General features: G+C 38.0%; 3 protein-coding genes across 7 annotated transcripts; 2 read left to right on the plus strand and 1 right to left on the minus strand.

Annotated features, from left to right (window-relative positions):
• Positions 1 to 303: 303 nt before the first annotated feature.
• Positions 304 to 3,437, plus strand: LOC116251400 (pentatricopeptide repeat-containing protein At4g32430, mitochondrial). Its single transcript, XM_050079744.1, has one exon. It carries the CDS (start codon positions 385 to 387, stop codon positions 2,701 to 2,703), a length of 2,319 nt encoding a protein of 772 aa, XP_049935701.1. The 5' UTR covers positions 304 to 384; the 3' UTR covers positions 2,704 to 3,437.
• Positions 3,438 to 4,759: 1,322 nt separating this feature from the next.
• On the plus strand, positions 4,760 to 17,870 carry LOC116245641 (uncharacterized). 5 transcript variants are annotated; one of them, XM_031617119.2, is made up of 14 exons: positions 4,760 to 5,329; positions 5,819 to 5,961; positions 6,046 to 6,179; positions 7,507 to 7,649; positions 7,872 to 7,951; positions 10,013 to 10,270; positions 11,650 to 11,760; positions 13,344 to 13,466; positions 14,007 to 14,128; positions 14,267 to 14,336; positions 14,813 to 14,905; positions 15,548 to 15,675; positions 16,332 to 16,473; positions 16,948 to 17,870. In XM_031617119.2, the coding sequence occupies exons 1-14, from the start codon at positions 5,173 to 5,175 to the stop codon at positions 17,044 to 17,046; spliced, it is 1,803 nt and encodes a 600-aa protein (XP_031472979.1). In that variant the 5' UTR covers positions 4,760 to 5,172; the 3' UTR covers positions 17,047 to 17,870. The 5 variants fall into 5 exon arrangements, with proteins under 5 accessions (XP_031472979.1, XP_031472980.1, XP_031472982.1 ...); XM_031617120.2 differs by having other exon boundaries at positions 5,193 to 5,329; positions 5,844 to 5,961; XM_031617122.2 differs by lacking the exon at positions 4,760 to 5,329 and having other exon boundaries at positions 5,821 to 5,961; positions 6,050 to 6,179.
• An 8,184-nt stretch (positions 17,871 to 26,054) lies between these two features.
• Positions 26,055 to 26,937, minus strand: LOC116245841 (EG45-like domain containing protein 2). The gene is made up of 3 exons (XM_031617413.2): positions 26,749 to 26,937; positions 26,372 to 26,651; positions 26,055 to 26,274 (listed from the first exon to the last, which is right to left on the minus strand). Exons 1-3 carry the CDS (start codon positions 26,867 to 26,869, stop codon positions 26,268 to 26,270), a joined length of 408 nt encoding a protein of 135 aa, XP_031473273.1. The 5' UTR covers positions 26,870 to 26,937; the 3' UTR covers positions 26,055 to 26,267.
• Positions 26,938 to 27,395: the final 458 nt, after the last annotated feature.

The raw sequence follows: 27,395 nt of genomic DNA on the forward strand, positions 1-27,395 counted from the left end.
ACTTTTATTTTTAAAATAGTTATAATATATTTTTTATAATAAAATTTTATTTAAAACTCTTTTTCTAATAAACTTGACTGTATTATTTGTTTTTCTAAACAATTGACGGTTGACTAGTGGGAAGGAGAGCAACCAAAGCAAGAGAGAATTGACCGGTCTGTTGAATATATATAAAAGTTATGCAGGTTAAAATAATTACCAAAAGTATTTGGTATCTAAAAGTAAATTTCACTTTTTTTTTGGCTGCTCATGAGGACCGTGGAGACGCACCGTAATACCAAAGGGATTTGGTATAAAGCAGTTCGCTGCGGGAGGACGAGTGAGGGTGTCTGCTTCAGCACGTTTTCATAGGCCTCTCTCTCTCTTTCTCAACACAATGCCGCCATGCTTAGTTTGGATTTCACAAGAAGGGGAAGCAGTCAATTTTGTCGATGGTGGTGTCGATCGTTTTCCAGTCTCATGCATGCCCGCCAAGCGTTCGACAAAATTCCCCATCCAATTTCTCCTTCAGAGATCAACTGCACCATGGCTTCCTTCAGCCGAGCCAGAGATTTCGGTGGCCTTTTCGACTTGTTCACCCGTACGAGAAGAAGTCCTGGAGCTCGCCCAAGTGCATGCTTCGATTTCATCACCTTATCCATCCTCCTTACTGCATGCCGTAGGAGCGTATCTCTGCTCGATGCCGGACCCCAAGTCCATGCCTTTGCGATTGTCTCAGGCTTTGATTCCGATGTTACTGTATGCAATTGCCTCATGAACATGTATGCAGGCGCTCAGTTGTTCGAAGAATTTCAGAGGGTTTTCAAAGCAATGCCATCGAGAGATTTGGTCTCTTGGAACACGGCCATTTCTGTGTACGCTAGGAATGAACGCAGTGACGAAGCTCTGCGCCTTTCACTTGAAATGCGCCGTTTAGACTTTGTTTTTGACAAAGTGACATTTACGAGCGTCCTTACTGCTTGCTCTGACCTTCAAGCACTTCGTTTTGGCAGGCAAATTCATGCGCTCGTAGTGCTGTTCGGGCTTGAACTGGATGTATTCGTCCGCAATTCGTTGATCACTTTGTATGCAAGGTGCGACAGCATTGACGAATCGAGGGACATCTTTGATCAAATGGTTGATCGGGATATTGTTTCTTGGAATGCTATGGTTTCTGGGTATGCCCAACAAGATCATTGTAGTGGAGAAGCGATCAACGTCTTCTTAGAGATGGTGAATCATGGGGACGACGTTGGATTGGACGACATCTCCTTTGCTAGCGTCCTGTCTGCTTGTAGCCATGAACAAGCTTTGGAGCTTGGGCTGCAATGCCACGCTTCAATTATTAAGAGGGGATGCCATGATTTTGTGAATGTGTGCAATAGTTTAATGTCTCTGTATGCAAAATGTGACATGATGGAGGAAGTGAACAGAGTGTTCTATTGCATGGCTAATCCGAATGTCGTTTCATGGACATGTATGATCACATTGCATGAAGCGAAAGGGTTCGGCCTCTTTAGAGATATGAGATTGGCGGACACTCAACCTAATCAAGTAACTTTTGTGGGGCTGATCAATGCTTGTAGCTCTGACCAAGAGACACGGATGGTTCACGGTCTTGTTGTCAGCACGGGCTTCTTCTTGGATGTTAATGTGGCCAATAGCCTCATCACTATGTATGCTAAATTCAAGGACATGGAAGCATCTGTAAGAGTATTTGAGCAAATGAACTATAGGGAGGTTGTCTCGTGGAATGCTTTGATTGCTGGATGTGCTCAAAATGAGCTCTACCATGAAGCTCTTGAATGGTTTTCTCTCATGGACGAACAGCCCAACCAGTTCACTTATGGTAGTCTTCTTAGTGCTTGTACTGCCTTTTTATCACTAGGCCATGGCCGCCAATTCCATTGCGGGGCGATCAAACATGGACTTAATTTTGACATGTACGTGGGAAGTGCATTAGTTGACATGTATGCGAAATGTGGAAGTATTGATGACGCACAGCAGTTTTTCGACGAGATGCCCCAACGGAGTGTCGTCTCATGGACAGTGATGATCTCTGGACAAGCACAACATGGGAACTGCTATAAAGTATTACAGCTGTTTAAGAGGATGGAGGGTGAGGGGGTGCAGCCTGATCCAGTGGCATTCCTTGCCCTGTTCTCTGCGTGTGGGAGAGCAGGCCTTGTTGAAGAAGGTCGCCGGTATTTCGAATTGATGAAAAAAGAATATGGGATTGATGCAACGAGAGAGCATTTGTCAAGCATGGTGGACATGCTCGGTAGAGCAGGAAGAGTGGCTGAGGCTGAGGAGTTTATCAGGAAGATGGCATTGGAGAAAAGCATCACAGCATGGCAGAGCTTGCTTGGAGCATGCAGGAAGTATGGAAACATGGAGGTGGGCAGAAGGGCAGGTACCGCATTGATGGAATTGGATCCAGGGGACTCTGCTACTTATGTTTTGTTGTCCAATATATATGCAGCAGATGAGAGGTGGGAGGAGGTGGCAAGGGTGAGAAAAGTGATGAGAGCAAAAGGGGTGAAGAAAGAGGTGGCTTGCAGTTGGGTGGACACAAAAGATCACACCCACAAGTTCACCACGGATGACATGTCCCATCCAAGGGCAGAGGAGATAGTGGAACTCGTGGAGAACTTGTCCTTGGAGATGAGATACCTGGAGATTGGTGAAACAGCAACAAAAATCTTCCCTGACGTCTTTCTTTAACATAGATAATTTTGCTGCCCCTCCTTCATCTTGGCAAGTGCATCCAATGCCAATTTTCCCAATAAATCCACAGTTCTAGGATTCATGACATTCCTAACTGGCCCCTACCAGGGTGAAGAAGCCTTTTGGGGCAGCTTTCTAATTGAGATAATTAAAGAGGCATGATTGAAATTGCAATTCCAATTGCAGTATGACGTATCAGAAGTAGATTACTGGACCGAATTTTTTTGTATGAGGTCAGGCTGAGGGAATACTCCTGTCAGATTAGCATACACAAGCAGTTCCACTCATATTCACGCCGAATTCCGGTTTGGATGCCCTCAAAAGGCAGGCCGTTTTAAATCCAAGCAATAACATAAAAGAATGCTGGCTTCATGTCTTAAAGCACATCAAAATCTCGACAATAATCCAGCGGACCATTTCCTCTGGAAATATCTCTTCAGAAGATTCTACTATTAGTTAATGAACAGTGGAACTTCAGCTTCGAATGCTTTATGCAAATGGTGCTTCCTTGATAGCATTTTTTACAAAAAGTCTCCTACCATATTTCATTTTACAGAAAAACTTATCTGGTTGATTTCTAGGCGTTTTCTTAGAACTTGTTCATGCAAATTCTGCTAGAGACGATGGACGTAAAACGCCACAGGTTTTGGTGTATGTAGTTCAAATATCTGTTGTCCAGATAAATGTATGTAAATTGACAATTGCCCCAAGTAAGTAATATTATTAAAACAGCACACATCTTGAAAATATCACTCTTAAGCATGCTTTTAGACCAACATAAACAGAAAGCATGTATGGCCATTTTTTATAATCTTTAGTTTGTTTTAGGTGTTACACATATACCGATACATCTAACATTACATTTTTTCCTAATATGCTGATATTTTGTACTAAACAGGGCATTTTATTTGCTCACGAGATTCTCCTCGCAGGTTTCTTCGGCATTAACTCATTTCATGCGCTAGCTAATGGTCCATCTTAACTAACGCCTCTTTTACCATTTCATAAGTCGAAGGAAATTTCCAGCCCTTGTAAGGAAATTGGACATGTTTGCTTTGTCACAGGATGGAAATTGAAAGTACTTGCACTTGCTGCCTAAACTTCATTTCATTCTGTTGTTTTGTTCTGCAGCCAATTCAACAAGCGAAGAAATCAAAGCTAGGCGTACCGACTGAGATCGATGAGGATCTAAGACGGTTGTAATGCAGTTGGCTTTCAGGATTGGATCTTTCACATCGGCTATTGGGTTAAAGAAAAGAAAAAACAGCAACTTGAATATTCTTGCAGTTCGAGTTACTTAGGAAGCTCTTGTATACCTTTGATCTAAGATCCAAGAGTCACACATGAAATCATCTCCTGAACTTAAATCAATAGACCACAGATCTACAGAATTTAAGAACATACTTAGATGATAGATAATGAACCAGACCTCTTGACCTTTATATTGTCCAGGAAAATAAGTACAATAGGTTAAACCGGCTCAGTAAAAGGACAAATAACAGACTAAACTAGCTCAGTTAGGTCTCCTATCTTGAAAGTTGTTTATATCTACTACAAGGAAGAAAAGAACTTTCCTTAATCCAGTTACATGTGCCCACATTACTTCCAAGCCTATATGAGGCTTTAATTAGAGAAAAGGATTGCGTTTTCGCTCATCCATTGGAGAGAGCAGATCTGAGCACTTCCGATGCAAACCTGCGGAGAGAGGTCTCCCAATCTTGATTAAGCTGTACAGTTACAAAATCAGCAGCAGACCCATGTGCAGAACCACAATATCAGAACAAAAACGTCCAGTTCTGCAGCAAAACAGAGTCATGCACAAATAAAGCTGCGGTAAGCAGATCAAGGAAAAATATCGGTCAGAGATCAAAAGATCAGGAAAAACAGAAGCAATTCAGTTGGTTTGCTAATGCATAAATGCGCAATAATTATTTTAACCAAATGCAACTAGCGAAATACCGACAATTTAGTATTGCAAGAGGAGGTCCAGCCGTCCAGGTGATCTTCGTGACCGATTTTTATGAGAATCAATTTTCGAATTGCCAAAACCGGACGTGTACAAAATTTAGCAAAGTTTCAACAGCGAAGGATTACAAGATTAACAAAAGATGGTGTCTTGGTAAAAGATCAATCCTGTGACATCTGCACACATAAATTAAAGAACATTTCCACTGACTAAGTTTTTGATACAAGTTTCCGTCGAGACGAGACCTCAATTCATCAAACGTTGCTCACGGTCAATGCTATTATAGAAATGCAGCAACTAAAAAGGCGCGGCCGTCTTCCACCTAACGGCGGGCGCATTTGCCGCTGTTCAGCCTCCACGAGGCGAGCGGTGAGCTAAGCCACGTAGGGTATGCGCACCACCACAATCGTTATTCGTTAGAATCCATCTTGGCTGTTGGCTGGCAGTCCAGCAGCCAGCAGCAGCCAGAGAACCGGAGGCCGCCGAACGACCGAGAAGCCATGATGATGAGGCGTTGGTGCCGGGCCGTCGTTTCAGGTTCAGTTTCTGCGTGTGGTCATAAGGAATGGATGAGCCGAACTGCGGTTTCCTTCTTCTGCACGCAGCCTCCTCCTCTTCCTGCTAAATCGCCGCCTTCTCCTGCTGTGAATTGCACCGGTATGCACTTTCGCCGCGCTTTGTCGTTTCTTCTCGTTCTTTCCCGTTTGATTCTCGTCTAGCTTTAGTTATGCTTGTTACCTACCCAAGAGGTATGCTGTCCTCTTTAGTAGATATGGAAGTCCAGAAGTCCATTACTTTGATCATCCCTCTATCTCTCTCTGTCTTGATCGACCATAGGAATCCACTAGTTGATCGTCGGAGCACTTTTCGTGCTGATTTGATTGTGATTCTGCGCAATGGTAGCATTTAGATTGAAGGAAAATGGAGTTTGTGTAGTGAATCAGGAGACAAATTTGCCCTGAATACACCATTGCAAGGGCATCATTTTTTCCTTCCTGATCAAATTCAGGAATTCTCTGGGGCTTGTTTGTGCATCCCACTTTCTTTTTGTCCTTCTTTTACTTGATCTCATTACTGCTTTGAGCGTCGTAATACATCAGTTTCGTAAAAGTATTTCTCATCTCCTGTGATTTTTATTGCAAGCAGCTACCCGTCCACTTTTTCTCTACAGAACATTGGTCAAAGAGGGGAAGTTACAATATGATGCTAACCAGGAATCTGTAGCGGCAGAACTGGAGGGGTTACTTAGCAAGTTGGAGCAATATGAGACGGATATGAGAGCATATCATGTATGGAGACTTTATGATTGGTCTGTACACGTACTTTCAAAGGACCAGAAATGCTTTCATTTCATCTTTTCAAACACTTCTTAGGTAGTGTTGGCAGAATGGGAGAGGCAGAGAGATGAGGAGCGGCGGACATTGTTAATGAAAGAAGCCGAAGCTAAACAACAAAGTGGTATATGGAGTACCAAGCGAACTGCAACCATCAACAAGTGGCTTTTGCGGTTTGTATTATTTCCTTCAACGTTCAAGTTGTAATACTTTCTATGTTCAAACGGTAGGCATTATGTATTTTATAGGACTACGAGGGTGTTATCTTATGAAGAAAATTACGTTTTATGGAAAAAATGTTTTAAGATCTATAGGTTTTTTACTGAAAAATTCTCTATATTTGAGGTTTTCTATAAATTCTGAAATGAGTGAGGTGGAAACCTTGAGCAGCACATACTGTAGATCTTATTATCTGCATTGAGGTTTTTTACCAATATCAAATTCTGTAACCTTTAAAGTTCAAGTTTTCTGAAGCAATGGAAAATATTACAGGCGTATCCTATTCTTGCAACTGAAAGTGTATAGAGTTTGAGCTAGACACCCTAGTCATGGAGGGTAGCAGCATGAATTTATCCATTTTTGCCTGTAACTTCGCTTGGCATGTTCATCTGGGCTAAATATAGCATGATTTCCCACCAGACACTGCAAAACTTTATGGACATAGTCAAACTAGTGCAAGATACTGTCAACACTATGTCATTAACTTAATTTATGATCATTATAGCTTATTTGTACTAACTTGTGTTTTTCTGAAGAATTAGTTTTCAATTGTATTATTGTTTAATTTGATAATATGGTGCTTTTTAACTATGATATACATTAACAAGTGTCTGTTTTTTGGTCAAAATGTCAAGAAAAAAATGTCATCGACAAACTGTACACAAAATAAATGATTAAAATAAAATATCTAAGTAAATAAAAGAGCACTGTCTGCCTATCCTCAGCTTCCCTATTAAAAAGTGATACTTGATTGGTTAGACTTAAAAGTTGCATGATGTTTGTGCCATTTCATGTGATCTATCACTAAAACAGATTATGCTAATTAAGTTTTAAAACTTTTAAAGTAAAAGAGACAATGTATAACATTGATGCCTCACTGAGAGCTGCTGACACTAATGTTAGAACTCTTTGATACAGAAGATATCTAAAGAATGGAGGTAGTCATTCCATGAAAAAGCAAAAGGTGTATGCCTTCTCCATTAAAGAAAATGAAACAATATAAAACACACTAATCAGTGTTGAGGAAATGTTCCTGAAATCTCTAGGAGAGGATTTATATCTTAGGCGGCTAAGTTATGCAATACCTGTACCTAACAATGTTACTGAATTTAATTTATGAAAATTTATCTCAAGTCATAATAAGGTTTAGTCCTTTTGATATGCATATCCTTATTCTGCTGTATCTACCAATGAGAGACAAATCTGAATCGCCATAACAGCATGCAACTGCTTGTCACTTTGCAATATCTGATTAAGAACTTTCGTCCTCCTTGGATACAGGAGACATGGGAATGTGGAGCCAGGAGCTGGGAAGATGGTCTCCTATCTTAACAGAGAAAAAAAGTTAGACTCTATAGTTGGCCGTCGTCCAGTTGCACCTCCAGCTCCCAAGGGTATATACATATATGGAAATGTTGGAACTGGTAATCTGCTCTTGTTGCTGGATTGACCTCTCTTTCCCATTCATATCTTTTTTGGTTTGTTATGCTCCAATGCGTTTATTATCCATCCAAAGTTAAACATCAAGAGCCTTCTCCAGGGAAAAAGCTCAGCGGCCTTTCATTTTTGAGAAATTCTGTAAATGGATTCGTTTGATCTTCTGTTAATTTCCTGTGGCTTACAAGAGATTCTTGTTGAACAATTAGGAAAGACAATGCTGATGGACATGTTTTATAATGCCACCAAAGGCATTGTTGAACATCGAAGAAGGTTTCACTTCCATGAGGTAATTATTGCCTTTTATGTAGTCATACAATCTTTGCATTTGAATGTTCATTTTATTTATTTTAGTATCTGAGGATTCTCTCTTTTCATGCTTCAATTCTTCAAGTACCAGGATTTTGTGTTCGTAAGGAATGCAAGCTCCATTAGAGGCTATTATTACCTTCCTCCATCAAAAGGCTAATTTGGGTTGCTTCTTTCCAGGATAGGTTGAGTGTCACACCACAAACTTTAATCGCATGTCTGAAGTTTTGTCTGAAGTTTATGCATGGCATGAGCGATCAGCAATTCAGTTATGCTGAGATTGTTCAGCTAAGTCAAGGGGATCAAGTCCACTGATTAACTATTTTGCTCGCATCTGAATCATCTTAATCAATGTGACATATAGAGATTTTGTTATACAAGATATTGGTTCTTGTGTGTTTCAGAATTGAGTCTATGCCATGTCTGTGGTTTTGTATCACCAGCGATGTCCATGTAACATGACATATGTTGGGAAAGAACTCTGTGTCCTTTTGTAGTTGTGTGCCTCCTTGTCTGCCATGGTGTATGTCTATCCTAGCCATTGGATCAGCTGGAGAGAGCAGGTTTTAGGAAATCTATAGTACCCAATTGTACTACTTTTTTGTTTTCCTAATGTTCCAGAGACATGGGGATTGCAGGGTTTGAGTATAATGTTTTTTGTAGCATTCCTTCTGGGAACATTAGGTACAGAGTAATACCATCCATGACCTAGTAATACTAGAGATCTCTGGCAAGCAGACTCAAATTGGACCATACCAATGACATTTGCTGCTTATTTGTTGTTAGCACATAGCTTTTGCATATTAGAATGCACCTCTATAATTTGCTAAGTCTCCTGGTTTGAGGCCTTGATCCTAATCATAATCAAGTTTTGTGGACTTGATCTAACCATATTAAGTGTTTGGTTGTTATCCTTCAATGACATTTAGTGAAAGTAAATGAAAGCTTCGATACTTGTAAGAATTGTTTCTGTGTCTGAGAGCAGTATTATGATAATTGCCATGTTTTTGTTGTTCTTATTTTTCACATTTCTTTTCATGGCAAAAGGGAGTTGATTTCTCAGTACTTTTACTGATTTTGGTACACAAGTCCACCTTACTCTGACGCAGTATTCATTCTTTTGTTCATTTGTGTATGTGGCTGTGTGTTACATACATATGCTTCTGAGGGGTTCTTCAGCTTAATAAAATATCTTTCTCGAGACAGAAAGGGACTTAGTTACCTGAGGAGATTAATCTGTTGTTTCAAGGATGGTTCCATTCATTATACATAATCTAGTTGCTGGAAGATGCACATTTCAATCTGAATAGGTTTGGTAGTATAGATAGCAAAAATGGTTGTCAAAGCAGTTATGGAAGATTATGTACCAAGGAAATGCATGAAGATTCGAATGTTTCACATTTACTTAATCACACCATTGTTTTGATTACATTCAAGAGTTTAGATACATTTGATGTTTGTCTAATAGGTTAGTGATGAGGGCATGCATGAATGTCACTACATGCAGTGCTGTTTGTCTCTCCAAAATTGTATACATGTTCTGTTAAAGTCAAACTGCTCAAAGAAAAAAATTACTATCACTAATGCAAGGTTCTTTGAAAGACAACTAGGTGGTATTCTATTCATCTTTTATCTATTCACTGTGCAACAAATGAAATACCAATAACTGGAATAGAGATGGATAATATAAATGATTGAGTCATTTTCTAAGTAACTAGTTAGAAGTTAGAAATAATTGAATCAGACAAGAAAAATAGAGAGAGAAAAAAAAGCTCGATATGTTATAACCTTTGTATGCTTAATTGCCAAAATTTTATTGTATGCAAGTTTATGCTCCTGGTTAAACTTGTGATTGGAAAACCAAATATTGGTTAAATAGAAAAATGAAATCTTGGGTTGAAACACAGTGATGATACTGCAAGCTGATAAAACATATAGAGATAATTGATGCTTCAAGAGATTATTAATCTACGCAAGTTGAGAACTGTTTGTTTTTAAAGCTGGTCGTAGTAGTTGATTTATCAGTTAGACTATTTTGTAGGCAATGCTTGAAATTCATCAACATATGCACAAAGTTTGGAAAAAGCAAGAAGAGGAGAGGTCAGTGTGGTCAGGTTTCTCCAATTGGATAAGAAATTTGCCCTTTGATGCTGGGGTAAAGGAATGGTTGGCTGCTGAAGAAAGATATCAGAAAGAATTGCAATTACAAAATATTCTTCCAGCTGTAGCAGACAAATTTCTTGTTGACAAAGAAGCAGGTCAGCGGGGTGCAACTATTCTTTGTTTTGATGAAATACAGGTAAATAATGACTATATTATAAATCATATCTTGTGTGTCTACATTTTTCTATGGGGCACCAATGGATGTTAATGACATAATGTCGGTCATGTTTTTGAGAGACACTTGTTTTGAAAATCATACATTACAAAAGGAAAAATAGTTAAATATTTTGTTTCAGTTGATGGGGGGAATTACAGTTGTCACCAAGTTGATGGGATTTCGTGCATTCAGAAACTCGCTTGGGTGTTCATTGCCACAGAGTTAAAGCTTGCTGTACCCTTTGGTGGTCAGGGGAACCTCAAAGGTTTTACCAATTGAAGACCTGCCAATATGCAGAAATGCTGAGGAGATTTTTTCTTGTCATGGATAAAAAGAAAGAAACTATGAAGAATGTGCTAGCACTTGGAAGCACCATAGCTCCCCTTAGTTTGTTGCTCAACGAGACGAGGACGTGGATAGTAATAACATGAAGGGGAAACTCAAGAAGGATATAGGTAGTTTGCTTACCATGAACATGATAGAGTTTCATTCACTCTTAATGTATGAAGAGAAGGAACTTGAGACTGAAAAATGAATACGTGGAAAGGAAGTGGTTCTTATGTGCATCAAGTACTCTCAGAATAATGTCTGAACAGTATTCCACCCATATATTTTAAATGTCATCGATAAAGCATAGGTTGCTCGGAGGGTGCAACAATGAAAAACAGATGTGGCTAGTATGCCTGAGACTAATTTTTGCCTCATGATAGGATGAATACTTTGCTTTCTCAGACAATATCATCTGATCTTGCATATGGAATTGGTTCATCATGTCTCAACTGCAGCTTCTTAGCTTTAGTATCTTACATGCTTCTCGTCATAGTTGCCTTCCTTGAAATTGTTGATTGCTTTACGAGGTGTGCTATTTCTTATGGTCATCTTGCCTTAACAGTATGATTTTTTTTCTCTGTCTATTCTTGTGTTTAGCCTTCATGTTCAGAATTTTATGTGGAAAATGCTATCTTTTTGACTTATTAAAGCCGCATGGGGTGTCACAATTATTCCAGATCTGATAATGGTCATCTGGTATAAATGTTTCCAAGTTCTAAATCTTGAGAAACTGGAATTTCATGTAAATTGCATGAACTGTTATTACATCGCATTCTTCTACCTCCTTAAGATGTTTATTATACAAAATTGCTGGACATCTAGTATACAACTGCATATACCAGGTGATGTTTAGAAACTTGAATTTCAAGCAGCTTGCAAGCATTGTTATTACATCACATTCTTGTATTTCTTTAAGATCTTTAACATAAAACATTGTTAAACATCTCGTACATCACTGCATCACCATTACCCTGAATTTGCCATATGCATGTTCATTGTTAGTTAAATTTGTAGTTCTTTCACTGCAGACAGTTGATGTGTTCGCAATTGTCGCCTTATCTGGAATTATGAACAGATTGCTTAGTACTGGAACTATTCTTGTTGCCACAAGCAATAGAGCACCAGGGGATCTAAACCAGGTAAACATGCTCATGCTATGTAAGCATCCTTCTTCACCCACTGCTCCTTTTTATTATGTTCCTTTTTCCCATTTATGAGGCCTTGATTTTGTATTCAACAGAAGGTTAATGTGATTATGCTGGGCGAAAATTCTATCATATGCCATTGAGATATATGAATTCATTTTATGTAAACGACAAGCTTTTGAAAACTTGTACTGTGACATTTATGCATATTAGTCACCAAAATCCAATATTTTGAAGAGATCCTAATATTATAAGCCATTTGAAGCATGCCCATAGGATTGTCGAAGTATCACAGTTTTTGAAATATCTGCAACAAATATACGTCCAAATTTCATGACGTGCAGGCCCTTTTAGATGTTTCAGCATGGTCTGTGTGCTAAAAACTAGCTGTTGGTTCATGTTTGTTTATCAAGGCTGATCTAAACAATCCCATCCTGTATATAGGAAAATGGCATGCGTGGACCAAAGTTTGGAGTTCTGGGCCTCATTATGGAGAAGAAGCTTCTGATTCTATTTCGCATATCTGACCTAAAAGGTGCTTGGACATGGTACATTTACTATAAAGCATCTAATTGGCCATGCTTCATGTAGAAAAGGTAATCTCGAGTCCAAATTATGACAAGTCTGAGCCATTAAAATTTCAAACTTTACTACTACAGGAAACATATCTGTGATTTGATCATAAGCCTCATAAAGTTGATCATGTACAGCACATTGTTATGGTCAAATTTTGTCAAGTAATGCACACTGCAGTCTACATATTTGTGATGCACATGATGTAGTTATTCATAACAAAGTAATATATGAGAGTGAGAGAGAGACAAATAACTATATCTTGTGCATCACAAATATGTGGACTGCAGTGTGAACTCAGTTCTTTTAACAAAAATCTGACCATGCAAATGTGCTGTACATGGTCAACTTCATAGGAGCTAACTATTAAATCACATGTAGGTTGTCAAAAGATAGAAATTTTAATGGTTCAGAATTTTCGTAAATTTTTAGGGCTCAAAATTATGTTTTCTACAAGAAGCACCTGTTAGATGCTTTAAGCAAATATACCATGCCAGAGCACCTCTTAGAGAGAGAGAGAGAGAGAGAGAGAGAGAGAGAGAGAGATGCATGCCAATTAAGGGTTTACTAGTTCTGTACTCAGAGCAGAGATCTTTCTCTCAATGGACCTGACACATATGTTTGGCTGACTTTAGCATGTGGTTATACTTTGTGAAGCAAAACTATAGTTTGTTTCGCTTTGAAGTCTTGATAGGGTGTTATTCTGGTGTGCGTAATATTTGTCCTAGACATGGTAATCACATGATCCAGCACCTTTACTAAATAAACCATATAAATCATACACATAGAATCTTCTAATGTTTCAGAGATTTGATTGAGAAGTCTAAGAGGTTTCACAAAGTGGTAACAAATGTCTCCAACTGATGCAAATACATTTCTGTGCACATATGCAGCCTTAAAATATGCTGAAAGTCTCGTTTCAAAGAGAACATTGCATGTGCTGACGTACCACATGTTTTCTTTGTAAAGATTTCTCATTCTAAGAAACTTGTTTTCCAACATAGGACGGCATGCAGAAGGAGATTTTCTTAACACTTCTCTCCAAGTTGGAGGAACATTGCCAAACCATCTTGGTTGGCAGTGAGACTGATTATCGTCGCATTCTCGCAAAGGACACGGATGCTCAGGTGAGATAGTTGGATATCAAATCAATTTGTTGTCTTTACTATTTTTATTCTGTTTCCTGTTTCTGAAACGACAGTTTCACTTTTTCTCTTACCTTGCTTTGAGCTGGATACCTACACACAAATGCAAACAAGTTGAGAGAGAGAGAGAGAGAGAGAGAGAGAGAGAGAGAGAGAGAGAGAGAGAGAGAGAGAGAGCAACTCTAAACATGCTAATTCTTCTTAGAATTAACGGATGCTCAGGTGAGATAGTTGGATATCAAATCAATTTGTTGTCTTTACTATTTTTATTCTGTTTCCTGTTTCTGAAACGACAGTTTCACTTTTTCTCTTACCTTGCTTTGAGCTGGATACCTACACACAAATGCAAACAAGTTGAGAGAGAGAGAGAGAGAGAGAGAGAGAGAGAGAGAGAAAGAGAGAGCAACTCTAAACATGCTAATTCTTCTTAGAATTAATGGATTATAATATGCTAAAGTACATGAGGCCAGTTTTATATTTTTCGTCCAGTCATTTGTCAATTCAATTATTATTTGAAGACAGGTTCACTACTTTTGGCCATTAGAAAGTCATTCGCTGAAAGAATTTGAAAAAATGTGGAAAGATGTCATTGACAGAGTAGGAGGAGGAAATACTACTTGTACAATTCCAGTCATGTTTGGAAGGTATGGAGAAAATAATTTGAGATCTTTTTCAGAAGATAGTTAATAATGTCTTTTTCTTTATTTTGGAGGAAATTCTTTGAAATCTTTTCCAGAAGATAGTTGATAATGTCTTTTCTGTATTTTTTGGTCTATGAGCAGATCATTGGCTGTCCCTGAAAGCTGTCATGGTGTAGCAAGGTTCACCTTCGACTATCTTTGTGGCCAGCCGGTAGAAACTTAACATTCCTGTGAAAATGATAGTTATAACTAGTTGGCTTTGTGATACGGTTTTAGATCTTAGAATATCATCTTGTTTTTAAACTTTTAAGAGTTCTTAGATAACTGAACATTATCTCACAGATATGCTTTCCATTATATGCAGCTTTTGTGTTCGTTCTTATTGCAGCATTAAGTTACTAAACTTTCCTATAGAAGTTATTGTAAATATTGACATCCTATCAACTTGGTTTGGACCTTGACTTAATGGTTCTTATAACAAGGGCACTTGATATTTCTATATCTTTTACTTGTACTCAGGGTGTTGTTGTTTCTGATTGCTGTGAAAGGAATTATGGTTATCTTCACATCACATTTTTTTAATCTGATTTTTGTGTCATCAACTCATCATGATGTTAATGCATATACAAGTAAATAGTCTTCATGAAGCTATTTGGAGTAATGTTATTGATGCATAAATATTTTCAGGTGGGGGCACCAGATTACATAGCAATAGCAAAGAACTATCACACCATTTTTATATCTGACATTCCCTCAATGAGTATGCGCATTAGAGACAAGGTAATGCAACCAAAGCAAGTAAACTTTTTTTAATATTCATTAGGGACATGGCCCGATCATTTTACTTGTAAGAGAAGACATTGTTACATCAGATATTGCTGCTTGCATATGTAGTCTACGATAAAAGTGCAATATAGAGTCTATCCTTAATTACTTTCATAGACACATCTGCCTAGTTAAATGGGTATACACACTCCTGCAGAAGGTATTCAGTGCCATGGGCTTTTATCTATACGAAAAGCCTTTTCTTGGACGTGCATTACATTTTCCATTTCTAATACTAGGAAACTGCTCCTGGGATGTGAGAATTAGTCTCACTCCCAATGGCATAAAACCCTGTGGCCAGTATCCTACCCCTATGCCTAAACTTGCTTAGGCTTGCACTGAAGGTGTTGAATATGTGTTTGAACTATGATTGTTTTTCTGACAGCCAAAGCCCAACCAACTTTGGTTGGGGATAATTTCCATATTACATTTCACTCCTTTTGGACATCACTCTGTCTCATAGATAAAATGTGATCTGTTTCTACTAGTAACTTTCATGAAGCATTCCTCAACCTTCCTCTTCTTTTATAGTATTTCTTTTCTTTTCTTACTTTTTTTGGTAAGTTATTGTCTTCAGCTTTTTTAGTTCCACTGCAGGCTAGAAGATTTATCACGCTCATTGATGAGTTGTACAACCACCGTTGCTGCCTAATTTGTAGTGCTGCTGCTTCAATTGATGATCTGTTTCAGGGAACTGATGAAGGAACACTGTTTGACTTAGAAAGGTTCTGCTTTTAGTTGCATATGCTAAATTTTCCAGCTACATGGAGTGTAACTTGTTTTATTGGCTGTCCGTGATCTTATGCATGTTTTTTATCATTCCTTTAATTGGAGATTCGTACAGGATGGTGGTTAATAGATTTACATGGAAATTTCTAAGGTAAGTTGATTAACTAAAATTGGAATTGAGAGGATTTAATAAGATTTAAAAATCAAGAAGGTCAACACTTCTATAAATAAGCACTTCTTAGTAGCCTGTCCCTTAAGTAAATATTCAGGAGACTACTCTACCACAACAATGAAGAGTAATTTTAATTTGTATAAATGCTAGCATTGGAAATCCATATATTTTCACAAGAAAACTTAATTTATTTTTCCATAAGATTTGCTTAAGCCAAGAAAAGAATTTCCCTGAGGCATTTATCATTGCGCTGAAAGAACTTTTTCCTTACAAGCTAATTAATGTGTATACCCACAAGCTTGAAGTCATGCAGTCTGTCTAATATTTTCAAACCATTAGAGCCATGTCCTGGTATTCAAATCCTGCTGTTAAGTATAGTATATGCAACCTATGAACATTAACAAACTTATTTTGTTTGTGTTAGTAATTTGTTACGTAGGAAACATATATTTACTTTCATCCTTGACTGGCATAATGCAGCTTCCAGTTTGAGACTGAAACAGAAGGAGGGAAACTTCGCCGGGATGTACTGGCAGAAGGAGGTACAGGTGGAAGCTTGGCTCCTACTGGGATTGCTTCACTTCTATCTGGAGAAGAAGAGATGTTTGCATTCCGACGAGCAGTAACCTGTCTTCCTTTCCCAAAATATTTTTGGTTTTTATTTGGCAAATGGGTGGTTCATTTCTTAGTTTTGGCTAGACAAGTTGCACACACATTTCTCAGTTCCAGTGATGACTAGTAGGCATGTTCCACACACATTTCTCAATTGCAGTGAATACAACTTCGCTATTCCTCTTATTTACTATAACCTAAGCTTAGGCCCTCTGTCTTTTCCTTGCACTCAAGTTAATTCCTACTGCATGTGCCTTTGGACATACCTTTTTATATTTTAGGTAGTTTTTGTGTTTTAATTTTGTTATTTTCCATGATAGTTAATTCATTTGAACTTCAAATGTGCTTTGTTATTCTCTTCACACACACACACACACACATATATATATATATGTGTGTGTGTGTGTGTGTATAATATTGATTCTAATCACTAAAGTTTAATTCAGATATCATGGCCGATTCTAATGACTAAATTTCTATGCAGATATCACGGTTGGTAGAGATGCAGACGCCTATATATATCCAAGGAGTTAGGCATCATCCTTACTTCCTGCTCAATCCTCAAGTGCCTTTTCCTTATTAAATTTCAATTTTAATATTTGAAGTTATTTTTTGACCGGCAATTAAGCATCCCATGAGGGATCTGCCTGACGTCAGTTTTCAATGGAAAAAAGAAGAAGACCATGCTACTGTCTAGTGAAGTTGCTGCTGATGTCTCTCTCTCTCTCATATACACATACACAATCATGCATACGTTTGAACGGATCTATGCACTAATTATTCTATCCGCCTCCACGTGTATTGAGGAAGCTTTGTTTATCATGTCAGTTGGTCTCGTCACTTTCAATGTACTATAATATTCATGACAAATCTCAACATCATATCTTGTAGGTGTTGGGAGAGCAGAGGAGTATTTCCTTCTACTGCCCAACAGTGGGCCAAAGCCCTCACGCCTTCCTTTATCTTCTTAGGGTCTTGACATGCTTTTGATGCTTCAGAAAAAGTTGTTGTTATGGTTCAATTTGTATATCGGTACTCTCTTTTTTCAGCACAAGGAGTTGGCGCGTAAGGAATTCAAAAAGAAACTGGCCGCCCCTGTCCCGCCCGCTCAATGTGCCTTGGAGATATCATATCATGTATAGTGGGGATGCTAAAGGTGCAAGGGTATTTATTGGACTCAGCTTTAGCACATGAAGGTTAAAATATTGTATTGTTGAGTATCTAATGGCTAGTCTTCTTTCGCAATATTAGATCTAGTGCAGGATCCATGGCACTTCCTCCAAAGGTCCCGTGCCTATGTGACACAGGTGTGTGTGGATGTGGTGCATATTAGGGAAAAAACATGACTAAAGGTGTGACGAGTATATATATATATATGTAATATTTAATGAGTTATGATTTTACCAATGATTCATAAAGCAAATTAATTGTCACCCACAACCGCATTAGTTCGTGTATGGCAACTTCTTGGAAACGTCCGTGTTACTTAACCCTGTACTTATATTTAGCGTGGATCTTTTGCCAGGAGAAATCTCCTACATGTGTATTTTTTTTTTCCTTGCACACAAGTGTTTCCGTAAGACCTAAAAGTTTGCAGTTTTGTGTTATTGATTTTTGAAAAATTAATATTATAAGTTTCTTCTAATCAAATGAGCTATGTAGCTGAATAACCTTCGAATTCAGATATCCATAAGAAACTTCTACTTTGACATGCACAACGTGAGAAATGGTCCAAATTTTTAAGCCCAGACAGACATAGGTCAAACGGGCCAGACTCATTATGTAGCGCGTCTCCAGTTTGATTCGTGAGGGCTATGCTTCTGTACTCAAAAGGGATGCTGCCTCTCCATGTTGCAAGTAAAAGCACTTGGAGATCTCATCTGCACTTGGAGATCTCATCTCCTGGAACCAACACAGCTCTGGATTCTAAGGGCAACAAGAGGAGTGGGGGGTTGCCCTTCGGCTCTCGCTCAAATGGTGGGATTCATCCCTTTGCTCACCTCTAAACCTCATTACAGATAACTCTGATTTTTTCTTTCCATGGACGTTTTTCAAACTTGGACAGGATGACAGATAGCATCTTACCCAGTGGCATTATCAAAGAAATAGCGAGTCCGGCGAATCTGCGTGCGTATCTTATGTCTACAACAGAAATTCAGCCTGCTTAGTTTCAATTATGGGCATGACGATTTGAAAAATAGATCACTCATATATCAGCCTCAAAATTCCTCAGGATTACTGGACACATGATAATAATATGCTTTTTCCTATAACATTTTAAGCTTCACATATTGAGAAACAGTAGCGCACACATTAGTGGGAATCAGGATCACCAACTGTTTAACCTTGCTAAGTTGCCTAACCATGATAATTCAGTTTAGTTGTTAGGGTATTTTCATTAACATACCACTGACTCTTAAATCACCAACTATAGATAATGGAAATCATCCTCAACCACAAACTTTATATTTCTGCATCCTTTTCAGCCTTCATGATACTAACAGGAGGAGTTAAGTCTTTCACAGTTGAAAAGACACTAAAGGGGAAAAAAGGAGAGAGATTCTCAAGCTGGTGGGAATATCCAATATCAGTTATGCAGGGAACGTTTCCCCCTCTTTCTTCTTTTCCCCATTATGGCAGATACATCCTACTTTTACTCCATTTTGGATAGGATAAGTGCACTTTCTTAGTGGGGGCTGCATTTACTTGGAGGAATCGAAATCAAATTTTATTACTTCATTCATTCCGTGGAAGTTAACATGAAAAAAGACACGTTGCGGGCACCAATGAATGCATTTCTCTATCTGCTAGATTATGTCATCACCAAATTCCTCCACTTCTTTATGTTAATTGGACGGCGATTTAAAGTATTGAAGCAAGTATTTCTTTTCATCCATTGTTGGTTGGCTCTCTAATAGCTTTCCATGAGCCTCATCCCTTAGCGGATGTCAAATCATGCTCCACTTGATTTTGTGCTTCGACTTACCTTTTAAGGCGGTTTGGAAGCATAAACATTTTGTGAATGTTTCATAACTCTATCTCAAAGATTGAAGCAAGTTCATGTAACAATAGTTATAGTATCTGGTCTCAATCTTTTGGGTAGATTAATGAGACACTCACAAAGCGTCTATGCTGCCAAACGACCCCTAATCACATTTTCTATTCAAATGACCACACGAAATCTATAAACTCTAATAATTCTTAAACAGCATATTGTCTTCATGTAAAGGAATTCAGAATCGTAAGGCCCACTTCTGAAATCAAGGTCAAGCATTGGGCACTCGGATGAAAATTTCTGAATTGACTATCAAACTTGCAATGGCCTAGCCTTCATGAGAGAAAAATTGAACATTGCGCTTCTTTTAGTAACTTCTCGGTTCAGTGCAAACAACGTGGCATGATCCACCAACCTGATCATATGAGGACGTGGATTTTATTTCTTGAATTCCACTCGGCCGCAAACTTTTCTACTCTTTAGGGGCATTTGAACAATGGGCCGCTGAAACATTTTCTTCCTACACCCAGCTGTTAACATGCTCTTCATGCAACAGACACTTGTTCAATTTGGAGTCATCGATCGATCTACCCATGCACTGTATTTGAATTATGACTTAAGGAGGGAAAATATCTTAAAGGCTGAAAGCCCTTCCTCTTTCCCACTGCCCCTGAGCTGGTATGGGATTTATATGGAAACCAGAACACTTGACAATTGAGCGTCATACATGCACTCAGAAAAATAATGCTCATGAGAATCAAACTAACAACCAAACTTTCAGTGGTCTTCGAGTTTAATCAACTATATGCTACATCCCTCGAAGCACAGGTTACAACTTAAGGGGATAAGATAAAATGATGTAACAACCATCAACTAGAAACTTGAGTTCATAAGGTGAGAATATCATTTTTTTATATTGAATAGTCTTGCTTCCGGATTTGGGTGAACATACAGTATATTTCAAGTGTCATGTTGTTTACAACTCAAGAAAAATAATACATTAAACCATGACAGTGACTGAAATTTGAAGCTCCAATTTCTTGAGGTGCTTTGCCACCCAATTGCTCTATAATTTTCTCGTGTTCGCAAGCATTTTCCGTTCAATACATGCTGCTGTCACGAGTGGGGAAAAGACTAATGAGAGAGGGCGTCAATCCCGCAGAGCAGGGCGCTAAAATTGGCAGTCGGAAGCTGATAGTCAACTAGCTAGGCAGCCATTAAAATCATATAGATCACTCCATAGATTTAGAACAAAACCAAGTTCTTATCTGAACGCAGATGCATATATTTAATAAGATGATAAAATGAAGCGCTGAACCAGAAAATCTTGTGCAAGAGAGAGAGAGAGAGCTTTTTTACCTTGTTTGAAGAAAGTCAGGAGTTCAATGTCTGGTCGTTGGTACTCCAGTGAAGTATATCATGAATTACCTTTTCTTGGAAGAAGAAAAAAAAACAAAAAAAACCAAAGTTTAAATAATGAAAAACCTTTCATTTCACTACTAAGTTAAAATATGTTTCTATAAGTTTTATAATTTAAAACCCAAGTGGATTAACGAGTCAAAAATGACTTAGAACACCAAGAAAATTTCAAATCATTTTTTTTGACGTTTTGTCTATTTGGTCTCAGTTTTCTTTAAAAAAAATTCTTTCTTCTCCTAGTTTTTGAAACATTTAAGTGCTCAATATTCATCATCTGCTCATAAAAGAAAAGGTAAAGGACTCTATTTTTTTTATCTCAAGAAAATTCACCACAACCGTTTGTTTTTTTAATCTTATGCGTATCTAAAAACGTCACCATTTTGAAAATATTAAAAATTTAGGTGTCTTCCTGAAAATTTCAACTGTACAAAGAAGAGATGGCCACTTCACCACCTTTTCTTCCCCTTTATCCATTCCAACCCGATAATTGCTAAATTTAAACATCTGAAAAAACAAAACTGAATTTTGGCTGAGGATATCTTAAATTTTATTAAAATGCGGAGGATATGAGAAATATATTGGCCATTTAATGAGAAGAACATTATATTCTTAAAACATAAAATTTGAAACCTGCATGTTAATTAGTGAAGAAACATGATGTGATTATGTTGCTTTTAAATTCATCTATTAAGCAAGAATATAGCATTTCTCGAGTATATATTGTCAAAACTGTTGTTATATTCTTCTTACCAAACAATTATTTTAATTATTAAGATAGCTCACTTTTACTTAATTAAATTCTACTCATTTTCTTAAGAGAAATTAATTTGTAAACGTCAGCAAAATAAAAGAGGAGACACATCACTCCACTTACAGCCAAATAATGTGCCATACGTCATACTTATCTTTTCGTTAAATTTATTAGAAAAAGGAAAGAAAGAAAGAAAGCATCTCTTTTAGAAAAGCATCCCAACTTTGATTCTATCAACTGTCGGCATAAAAAAATGTAACTTAATATTGCATTCCTTCCCTCAGTAATATTTCTTTTAAGAATTTATTGACTAAAAATGAACGGGTACTCCTGATGCATGGAAAAGTTTTATAACTAGGACTCAAAATTTTTGAGAAATTATATTTCGCCGTCCAATATATGAGTTGTTTAGTCGAAATCAATCATTTTCCAGCGTTTCAAGGGAGGTTGACCATATAAATTGAGTCAGAATGCTAAAAGATGCGTGAATAGATTAAAAATTGGTGACTTTTGAATGTGGAAAACCCAATTTTGTCATCCTAAAAGCTTAGGATTGTTAATTTTTTAATTCTTAAAATATGACACATACGTCATAGTTTTGGTACTTTAAGATTTTGTGAATTTTACATATCTTAACCAACATGGGATATTTTGAAAAATACCAAAATCAGGTGGAATTAGCGCTGGTGAAAAACATACGCTTATACATAAAAAAAAAATGGTGCCTAAATGAAATATATATACAAAGGAATTGAAATCAGTCGGTTACCTTTATGATCATAAAGTACGATTGTTTTTTTATTTTTGCTTCGTTAAAAACTGTCGCAAAAGGAAGCATTTGCAACAACCAAGTGCTTACCTATGATTTCATGATATAAATCATTAAAAAAATAACCATTCAGCTATAGAAGTAGCTGGCTGAGATGTGTATATGAGTGTGAAAAAGTGAACGAAAAAGTGAACATGTTGACGCAGTCATCTAACTAATTAATTAACAGTCATGAAGCTTCATGCTCGATCGGAGCGGCCATTATGTTTCAAACGTCGTCTTACCTTTCTCGTTCTTCTTAAGAGCTTCGGGTACATGCTTTCCTTTTGTTGATTTTGGAGTCAAACATTTGAATACAGGAAGGAAAAGTATGAAAGCTGCCAAAACACCCCGTTGAATTATTAGGTCGATCCAGAAGCCATTGTAGAAACGAAGGAAGAAAAGAGAAAAAACAAAAGTCAGTTAACCAAGAGGCCCTTCAGTTTTTCTTAGATGATAACTGCCCTTCCCCCTTTACTCTTGCTCTCAGAGTATAGTGTTGCTTTGGAACCTAGGCGGAAAGTGGTACATTCATCAACTGAAGTATAATGTATCTACACTTTACAGTTCAGAATAATAGCGACAACCGGACTTTCACTGACAAACAATTTAGCCAGTTATGCTATGACGGTCTCCTCCAAATAAAATAAAAAGGAAAGTCAGATCCAAAACAGTCATGGTTGGTAGAGCTGCACATGAGCCAAGTCGAGCTCGACTCAGAAAACTCGAGTTCAATCTCAACTCAAACTCGAGCCGAGCTTGACAAAACAAGCTCGAGCTCGAACCCAACTCGTTTAATTTGTTTATGTTAAGCATGTCTCGTTTCTTTTAACTTGTTTAGTTGCCACTCGTTTATATTTTTTCATTAACAATACTCATTGTGTAATTGAGCCGAGTCGAGTTCTTACAGCTCAAACTCGACTCGTTTAACATTTCGACCACACATTTGAACTCAAACTTAAGGTGAGTTTGAGCCAAGCTCGAACTGTGCGACCGTGAGCTTTGCAATTTTGAACCCTCACTCACCCTCCAACAACAAGAACTTTCGATTGAAACTGCACTTTCCTTTTTGATAGCTTCCAAAAAGCAAGATAGAATCTGAGGCTGCAGCCCAGGTCAATGGAAGCTGTGAAATTCAAACCGGTTGACTTCATTATGGCTCCAACTGAAGAAAATGAAACATATGCATGTGCATTTATCTCCCGTCATTTCGGTTTTGACAACAAAGAAACGGAAATGGGAATTCATGAATGCCGCGCTGCAAACTGCTCAGTCAATGTAATAGCTTTTGAAGTCAATCTGTAGTTTTCTTTAATTTTTACAAGTTCATCTTTACATAACACTAGTCAAATTGATTTGATGATTAAATGACCCACAACTTGCATTTTCTAGTGTCTGTTAAGTTTTCAGCATATTTCCAGCTCTTGAAGACTTGAAGTATGAAAGCCAAAAATAACGCAACTTACAACGTGAGAAATGAGTTGTCTGAATAAAGAGCATATAATGAGGAGAGAGAAAAGAATTGTATCAATCATCACAAAGTTAAATGATCTGAATATATATATATATATATATATATATATATATATGTAATAGGTCAAGAACAAAAATAAACCCTTTAAATATGATATTTAAAGCCTTTTTTAAATCTAACCTTACTAATAATATGATCTGAAGGATAGGTTGATGCAAAATATAAATTAAGTTGACTATTTTTTTGAGTTTTAATAATGCTTTTATAATAAGCAAAAAATGAATGACTCTCTTTGCATCTAGGAGGCCGGATGACATTATCTTCATATTGCAAGCCATGGCAGTTGGTAGTTAGATGTGAAAGTATCGGCTTGATTCCATCGTGTGTGCTCTGACCATAAGCTATTCAAGCAAACTATTTGCTGGTCAAAAAAATTGATGCATATCTATGCCGTTTTAAACTGTGTTGCTTTATAATAACATACATATATTTAATTTATATATTGAACATAGGAGATAGAATTCTTTATTTGGAGAAAAATAACTTATTTGTCGAACTGGAGGCGGCAATTTATTTGTTTTGCACATTTCAGTCGTATTAATCACAACCCTTTTTGTGAAAAAGGATACAGTACGCCAAATTATTGAACGCTTAAATTTCGGCGCCGACCAGAAATATATATATATATATATATATGTGTGTGGTGTGTGAAGAGTAAAATATATACGTGTGGAAAGGAAAATATGCGTACATGTATGAATAAAGTATTTTCTGGCCACTTTCCCGCAAATTGAACGACCTAGCTGATGGACAGTCGACTTCATGTTTTTTTTTTCCAAATAAAAATAGGTTTCCAATTCAACCCGAAATATTTTGACAAAAAATTACGTACTTTTAAGGTGACTTTGGATGACATCATCTATAAACTTGGTTTTGTGAAAATCAAGTTTTTGAAAAACTGATTCAAAACTCAGTTTTGTAAACTTGATTTAGTTGTTGGGATGACAAGTGAAAAAATTTGTTTAAAAGCAAAAATTAACCTTACCTGAAAAATTCGTGTGAAATCTGCTTTTTCAGGGTTTTTATGAAAACCAACCAGATTTTTATGTCGCATTGGGTTAGAGGGTGACGGCCGGAGAAAAAGTAGAGGGTGGCGGCCGGAGAAAAGTAGAGAAGGGCTTTGGGTTATCTGGCGGTGAGGTGTTTCTCAAGATGACGATGAAAAAAAAAAAAAAAAACCACACGAACTGTCGGAAAAGACTAATAAAGTGTTCAAATTTGACCGATCCGTCGATCCACACGCATAGCGCCGGCCAGCACCACTGTAAGGCCAAGAAATTGACTCGGATGGGATTGTTGCTGTTTGTCCTAATTTTCATTTTCCACGTACGTATCTTAGATTTGATGAGCACCAATACATAATAATAAACTGAATTATGCGAAGAAATTTTTTTAAAAAATTATGTGGTTTGTGTGGGCAACTGACCACACAAATTCTTAGCTAATTATTTGAATTCGTATTTTGATGGAACCCTCTCGCTCGTCGCTCTACAGCTACGAAAGCTAAGATGGTTTAAGGCGGCCGGGCGTTTCGCCGTTGGAATTTGAAGAAAGAGCTGTGTATTAGTGAAGCACTAGCTAGCTCGATTGAGTTAGGTGGGCGCGAAAATGGGCCATGCATGCATGGACTTTGATGATGCTGGAGATGTTCCTAAAGCAGCATTCCAACTCGACGAATGCGTTATGTCCCTTTTCATACTACGATCTCATGTTCTCTGTTTATATATTATACCAAACTATATATCATCGGTCAGCAGCTCCCTCCCACCTTTAATCTGTAGCTTCCAAAGCATGTTCACATTCAATGACAATCCACAACTACACCATTTGATTTGCTACTGTTCTTCCATTAGAACCGCTTAAGTGCATCTATGGGAAAGAGTTCGAAGCAAGATTGCGATGAATTGGGTGATGGGTTGAATAGATCATAAGTTCTGATAACTTGTTAGTTTTTATGGGGAGGATCCGAGCATGAAATTTAACCGACATGAATGGTCAAACAGTTCGGTTGAGCAAGCGTTTTTGTTGATTGGTGTGTCGATTTATCAAGTAGAGCATGCAATTCTGTAAGGGCAATGAGAGAACCAGTCTCCAATTCTGGTAGATATTGTAGTATAATTGTTCTCAGTTGTGGTAATACAAAATCGACACGATGAGAAATCTCAGTTTTACAATCTTAATTCTGCAACTAAGTACGTCAGCTGCAACTCTTTCTGTCACAAATTAGCTTCTCGGAAGTCTCTACCGATCTCCTACGTACATATTCTTGAAGCCATTAATCTTTTTCTTCGATCACCTCAAATCCTGCATAAACGCCAAACAATGCAGTTAGAGGGACAGATCTACATAGAGAGAGTGAGAGAGAGAGAGAGAGAGAGAGAGAGAAAGAGAGATAAATTACTGGATATATTCGACGCTGATTCTTTGACTGGGGATGCGGGAGATGGCACCAAAGGCATCGGCGGAGAGCAGAAGGGTGGAAGAGCAGGGATAGCGGCGGCAGGCGTCGACGACGACGACGTCGACGTAACCGGCCTTGCAGGGTCTGGAGTCTCCCGCGAGGCACCTGACCCTGTACCTCCTCCCGCACGCAGCACCATTGTCCCACATCACCTCACTCACGCTCACAAACATGCTGTTCGCCGGAAACCTGGACTGGTCGTTCCCCCAACACCTCGTCGCTGCAGCAAACCATTCATTCATGTGATCATCAGCAACAAAAGCAAACTATCAGAAGCAAGAGGTCGGATGCCGTTAGTGGGCATACGATGGGCTTACGTATGTAGGGAGAGTAGTAGGCCGAGGCGGTGCCAACGTCCCCTGATACTGCAGACGTCTGCAGCAGCACTAGGAGCAGCATCGTGCGCAGGCAAAGCTTCATCGTCTTCTCCATCGTCATCTCAAGGAGCAGGGGTTTGAAGTGGTGTAGCTTTCGTGCTCGAGTTCGAGTACGCTCGTATGCCCGTGTTCTATACTTTTAGCATTTGCCCTTACGAAGCCATTTATATAGGCTGCTGTAGAAAGTTTTTCATATGATCTTTTTTTTTCTCTCTCTCTCTCTCTCTCTCTCTGCCGGCGTGCTCATGACATAGTGGATGATGAAAGCGCAGTAATGGATGACCAAACGACCAACGTCCCCATGGCTTTCTTTCTCTCTCTTTGATTTTCTGTTTCTAACTTGTATATTTTGTTCTTTTATCTTGTTGATTTTCTGTTTCTAACTTGTATATTTTGTTCTTTTATCTTGTTTTTGCGGTTTGATCTTGTATTTATGACACTTTTTGTCTCCAAATTTTGTTATATATTTTCATTTTATCGGTTCTCTTTCACTTTCACTCTCTCTCCCGCCCCTTTCTACTCTCTCTCTACCCTCTCCCATCTGTTTACTCTTTCTCTACCCTCTTATTATATTTTATTGTGCTGCT

Source organism: Nymphaea colorata, chromosome 1 (assembly GCF_008831285.2).
Source record: "Nymphaea colorata isolate Beijing-Zhang1983 chromosome 1, ASM883128v2, whole genome shotgun sequence".
NCBI classification, from domain to species: Eukaryota; Viridiplantae; Streptophyta; class Magnoliopsida; order Nymphaeales; family Nymphaeaceae; genus Nymphaea; species Nymphaea colorata.

What these genes read in the sequence shown, in the direction of transcription:
- LOC116251400 (XM_050079744.1), top strand. Translation starts at nt 385, where the DNA reads ATGCTTAGTTTGGATTTCACAAGAAGGGGAAGCAGTCAATTTTGTCGA.
- LOC116245641 (XM_031617119.2), top strand. Translation starts at nt 5,173, where the DNA reads ATGATGATGAGGCGTTGGTGCCGGGCCGTCGTTTCAGGTTCAGTTTCT. An exon ending in CAAAGGACACGGATGCTCAG is followed by an intron (nt 13,467 to 14,006) that starts GTGAGATAGTTG and finishes ATTTGAAGACAG; the next exon opens with GTTCACTACTTTTGGCCATT. An exon ending in TGTTTGCATTCCGACGAGCA is followed by an intron (nt 16,474 to 16,947) that starts GTAACCTGTCTT and finishes ATTTCTATGCAG; the next exon opens with ATATCACGGTTGGTAGAGAT.
- LOC116245841 (XM_031617413.2), bottom strand. Translation starts at nt 26,869, where the DNA reads ATGACGATGGAGAAGACGATGAAGCTTTGCCTGCGCACGATGCTGCTC. An exon ending in CTACTACTCTCCCTACATAC is followed by an intron (nt 26,652 to 26,748) that starts GTAAGCCCATCG and finishes GGTTTGCTGCAG; the next exon opens with CGACGAGGTGTTGGGGGAAC.